Raw genomic sequence first — 6,063 nt, forward strand, 5'->3', positions numbered from 1 at the left:
TACAAGGGGAAACTGACAAGCCAGACAGCACAACAGAAGGCAAAGGCAAAGTGGATGAAAGCATGACAGGAACTAAAGACAAAAGTGCCTCAATAATTAAATCAACAGAGAACGAGGAGCGACAAACAGAAGAAGACAGGGAGCAAACAGATAATAGGCAAGGAAAGCCGGAGAAGGAGGGGGAGACAAGCACAAGCCCCAATAGACACTCTTCATCAAATGGGGTCTGCAAACCAAAAAAAACTGACAACCTCAGGGTAGTAATAACTGACCCAAAGATTCAGGCATACAGAGAGCACATGGTAGAACATGCTGTCATTTACAAATTTATGGGCATTTGGCCATCTGAAAGGACTCTTTGTCACTGGATTAGACAACAATGGAAGCCGAGGGGGGATGTTAAACTTCATTTGGGAGCCAAAGGATTCTTCACGGTTGTATTCTCCAACCTAGAAGACAAGGATAGAATTTTTGAGGGTGGCCCATACTTTTTGGCTTCAGCTGGTCTGTATATGCGACCATGGAAACCAAACTTCATCCCAGAGAAAGAACCTTTTACTCAAGTCCCAGACTGGATTCATTTGTTCTCTCTTCGAATAGATTATTGGGGTCTGAATGCCTTGAAACAAATTGGTAACCAGTTGGGAACATTTATCAAGGCCTCGGAAGCAACATTACAAAAGAGATACACATCTTACGCCAGAATATGTGTTGAAATGGACGTCTCCGGGGCACTACATGAGGGGCTCTAGCTTGAATACAGGGACGAGGACTATTTTCAGGCCATAGACTACGAGAAGATTCCCTTCCGGTGTCGCAAATGTCATCAACATGGGAATTTGATGAGAGATTGCCCTATGATTAGGAAGGAAGTAGAGACCGAAACAGCACAAGCCAACAAAGACAAAGAAACCTTCATAAAACCTAAGTCTAGATAGAGAGCTAATAGAAGGAAGAATAATAAAGGTAATACAGACAGAAACAACCATAGCAACTCTTTTGCGATCTTAGATCTTGGAACAGATTCGAAGGACAAGCACAAAACCCTAACATCATATGCAGGGCATGATGAAAAGGAAGAACCAACCAGAGAAGGAACGGTTGAAGGCGACCTCAACAACGAAGTCCAAATGCAGGAGAGAATAGAAGAGACGGAAGAGGAAACCGATATGCTAACCAGTGATGGAGGAAGCGAGGATCAAGAGTGGGAAGAGGCGCTAGCCAGGGAGGGGATGAATCTACCAGTAATTGCTGAGAACTGGAAGGCTCGAGGAATAGAAAATGCACCGGAAGAAGAAATCAATAAGGTAAATGACATGTTCATAGCAAGGCAAAAAGCAGAATTAGAAAAGCAAAACAGGAAGCTAGGTATAGTAAAAGGCAATAGCCTCCACTCGAAAAGTCTTCTTTGGAAATCATCCAGCTCAAAGCAGAAGAAAAGAAGAGGCCGTAGAACTAGTGGTGAAGTTCTACAGGAGCTAGGCATGATAATGATAAACTCAGGGAAGATGAAGGCGCTTAGCACTTTCCCGTCCTGCCAATAAAATTTAGTTAAACATGAAGATCATCTCATGGAATGCAAGAGGGCTTAACAGCCATGCAAAACACAAAATCTTAAAGCGGAAAATCCAGAAATATAGACCGGAAATTATATTCTTATAAGAAACTAAATGCAACAACTCTAGCATGAACAGTCTATGTAAGAAGCTTGGGAGAAATTTAGAAGTTTTAGAGATTGAGAGCCAGGGATGAGAAGGAGGCCTTGCAACACTATGGGATACAAGGGAAATCCAGATTATCTCAGCTGAGGCAAACAAACACTTCATAGCAGTGCAAATTCAACCCACAGGTAACTCTGAGTCTTACCTATGCATCAATATTTATGGTCCTCAGAAATTAGAAGATAAAATAAATTTTTTGAATTCAATAACCAGACTTATTGAACGATATCCAAGGTCCAAGTGTATTCTGGGGGGTGATTTCAATATGATGACCACCCTTATGGAAAAAAAAGGGGGTCTAAGGAAACTTAACAGGGACGCAGAAGCCTTCACAAGTTTCATTGAGACTGTCAGATTGGTAGACATATACCCCAAGAGTGGCAAGTTTACCTGGAACAACAAAAGGGGGGGAGAGAGGTTGATAGCTTCTCGCTTGGATAGATTTTTGATATCAGAAAGCATAATAATGGATGGTATCACAGCAGAATCAGATATCCTTCCAAGTGGTGGGTCGGATCATTGGCCAATCTCGCTTATTGTTGAAGTTCAGGGAACTCCTAGGAATAAACCATTTAGATTTGAAAAATTTTGGTTAGACCACCCTAACTTCCTCGAGATGGTTGACAAATGGTGGTCTGAACCTTTGGAGGCAAGAGGTTCCAAAATGTTAAATCTACAAAAGAGGCTGAAAGCAACTAAAGAAAGGATAAAAGAATGGAATAGAACGGTTTTTGGAAACATCATCCAGGAGAAAGCCATTCTAAAGAGTAAATTGGAAAAGATTCATAGAGATGGGGAAGCAGGCATCCACAGTGACGAAGCTGTTGAGCAGGAAAAAGTTCTTTCACAGCAGTGGCACAACAGATGTATGCAAGAAGAGATACTTTTGAAATAGAAATCTAGAATCTAGTGGCTAAAAGAGGGGGAGCAGAATACTAAATTTTTTCACAGGTCGGCTCTAGACCATAGAAGTGCTAACAAGATTCTTGAGTTAAAAAACAATGCAGGGGAGATACTAAATAATCACAATGACATATCTGCTCTGCTCTCGGATCACTTCAGCTCAATTGCACAGGAACCACATATAAATAGAGAGGAGGCCATCAAGGAACTTACAGCGGCCATTCCTAAATCCATTACCTCAGATCAGAATTGGGCCCTTAGCAGGGAAATCTCTCTGGAGGAGGTGGAGGAGGCAATTAGGAATATGCCTAACGATAAAGCACCAGGTCTAGATGGATTTACCATCAACTTCTACAAGGCTTGTTGGAACACTATTAAGCAGGAGGTCTAGGAGGTAGTTGAGGATTCCAGACGCTCAGGAACTATTCTAAAATCCATCAACACCACCTTTTTAGCGCTCATTCCTAAGGTTGAAGAAGCAAAGACACCTGATAAATTCAGACCTATTGCCCTATGTAATGTTATATATAAAATTATTTCAAAAGTCATAGCTAATAGATTAAAGTCGATTCTTCCTGGTATCATATCGGAAGAGCAATCGGGCTACGTTGAGGGTAGACAAATTCTAGATAACATCTCATTAGTGCAGGAGATGATCCACTCACTTCAATCGAGAAAAGAAGCAAGAATGCTAATGCAGTTAGATTTATCAAAAGCTTATGACAAAGTAAGCTGGAGATACCTTGAAGCTGTATTGGATGCATTCGGTTTCTACAGGGAATGGATCAAGTGGATACTTGCTCTCATCAAATCTCCAAGATATTCAATCCTTGTCAATGGCACTCCCTCAGCTCCTTTCACCCCTTCGCAGGGCATAAGACAGGGTGATCCTCTATCCCCTTTCCTATTCATGATCCTAATGGAAGGACTAAGTAGAATCATAGCCAAAAAGGAAGCAGAAGGATCCATAAAAGGTCTGCAACCGATAAGATCGATACCAGCCACAACACATCAACAGTTTGTGGATGACACCATGTTAGACGGTATACCCACAGTGAAGGAGGCTTTGGCTTATAGGGGTATCCTTGATCTCTTCAGCCGAGCCTCTGGTATGGAGATTAATTTCTCTAAGTCTACAATATTTTTCTTCAACACTCATCCGGTAATTCAAGCTCACATGTCCCAGCTTCTTGGATTCAGGATTGGTTCCCTGCCTCGGAAATATCTAGGTGCTCCCCTGACTCTGAAACCTTGGCAGAAAGCTCACTGGGAGAAGGTTCTAGCCAACATGGAGAAAAAATGCAAGCATTGGACACACAGAGCTCTAAACCTTGTGCGTAGACTTATCTTAACCAAGGCTGTTCTACAGGCAATTCCGCAATATTTACTTTCTATGCTTCCAGCCCCCAAGGGCATTCTGCAGCAAATGAGAACTATTCAGAGATCCTTTTTATGGAATGGGAATGGGGATAAGAAGAAATGGGCGTTGGTGGCATGGAATAAGCTATGCCAGCCAAAATCTATGGGGGGGCTGAACTTAGTAGATCCTTCAGTGGTTAACAGAACCTGTGGAGCTAAGATATGGTGGAAATGGATTAAAGAACCCAATTTACCTTGGGCGAGGCATTGGAAGGAGAAGTACACTCCAGATTGTGATACTCAGGACCTCATGAGACTACAGGAAGTCCCGGAAGGTTTGTCAATATGGAACCATGCCAGGAATAATAGAAGCTTAGTACAGGAGCATAGCTTTTGGGAGATTCGCAACGGAAGGCTTGCCCTGTTCTGGGAAGATGCTTGGCAGCAATTGCCTAAACTGGACACCCCAAAGCTATCTTCCCTCAAGCGAATAAGTCAAAACGAGGCTAGATACAGAGTTAATCAATATTGGATTCAAAGCAGCAGGGATCCGATCTGGAGGGAGTGGATTAATTTAAATCCTGTGAGCGCAGAGGAGAACAACGATAGCATTCAGCAATTCAATGAGAGAATCCTCAAAAGAAAGATTCGAAAAACTGAAGAAGATGATAAGATGAGATGGGGTTTAAAAGGCAATGGAAATTTCTCCTTAAAAGAAGCTAGGGATATAATAGAAAAGGAAGAACAGGTAGAAGCCGTGCCCTGGTGCAACAAGGTTTGGGACAACCTATTCTGGCCGAAAATTAGGACCTTCCTCTGGCTTCTAATGAGAAACAAAACTCTAACCTGGGACAACTGATGCAGGAAAGGATTCAGGGGACCCTCAAGATGCCCAATGTGCCTTGTAGAAGAGGAAACTATAAACCACCTATTTAATGCATGTGAATGGGCAAATCAATTATGGAGCTGGATGGAAGGAATTCTCAGCAGTTCCGACCGAGATAGAGAATCCATTTACAGAACCATTCTAAATTGGAAAAAAAACTTCTCCAACATTCTAAGAGTCAACAGCATATGGAAGTCTGTCCCAGGCTTCTTACTGTGGTCAATTTGGAAGGAACGTAACCATAGAATATTTCAAAATGAACACATGAACATAGAATTCTCTAAAGATAATATATTAACTAACATTCAACCGTTAATTCAGACAAAATGCAGAGAGGAATATAAGAGAAACCTTCAGCTCAGGACTTACACATCCTGAAGTGCTTTCGACTGGAAGCTACAAGTAGCATCACAGGTTCGAGACACAAAATGCAACCATCCTCACAGATCGCCAAATGGCAGTGTCCGCCGGAAGGGGGCTTGAAGCTGAATTTTGATGGGGCCTCGAGAGGTAATCCCGGCAAGGTAGGAATTGGAGGCACAATACGAAACCAACACGGAGAAATTCTGCATATATATTATAGAGCGCTTGGGGAAAGCACGAATAATGAGATGGAATTTGCGGCGCTTGAGCATGGTCTGAGAATTCTAAAATCCCTACGAAAATGCAATGTAATTGTGGAAGGGGATTCGTCACTGGTTATATCAACAGCTAAGAGAATTCAAGGAGGCACTAAGGCGAACAAAGCCACGAAACACTAGAGGCTCGCCAAGGTGACTGAGAATATTACAGAACTTATGTCTGGAATGAAAGGTTTAGTCTTTCATACGGTCAGGCGTCAGGAAAACGGGATGGTGAACTACCTGGCGAATTGTGGCGTGGACAATCAGGACAGGGGTTGGGACAGTTGTTGGCAGGAAGTGGACTGCCCGAACCTGAAGGCGAGATGTTTACAGCTGGCACAACAAGATTTAAATGAAACCGACCGGGCTTGAACAACAATGGTTTCTGTTTCCGGCACCGTATATCTGGAAACTTCGGTAACAGCATGGGTTTTCATCACGGGAGCTGGACGACTAGACAGAAGCGGCGGTTGTATTTATGGCAAGAGAAGGCCAAATTTGAAGACTATCATTATAGTTCATGCCACAAAAGACACCGTAGAGTCCGCTTAAGAGGAAGGGACACTTGGCA

The 6,063-nt window shown here is 42.7% G+C and overlaps 1 protein-coding gene across 1 annotated transcript; it reads left to right on the top strand.

Annotated features, from left to right (window-relative positions):
* Positions 1-3,312: 3,312 nt before the first annotated feature.
* On the top strand, positions 3,313-5,848 carry LOC149168134 (uncharacterized). Its single transcript, XM_089424823.1, has 3 exons — positions 3,313-4,758; positions 5,316-5,567; positions 5,705-5,848. The coding sequence occupies exons 1-3, from the start codon at positions 3,313-3,315 to the stop codon at positions 5,846-5,848; spliced, it is 1,842 nt and encodes a 613-aa protein (XP_089280949.1).
* The last annotated feature ends 215 nt before the right edge of the window (positions 5,849-6,063 follow it).

The sequence above is a fragment of the Pinus tabuliformis genome, chromosome 4_2 (genome assembly GCF_031772625.1).
Source record: "Pinus tabuliformis cultivar Carrire ecotype Pingquan chromosome 4_2, CPIR1, whole genome shotgun sequence".
NCBI lineage: Eukaryota > Viridiplantae > Streptophyta > Pinopsida > Pinales > Pinaceae > Pinus > Pinus tabuliformis.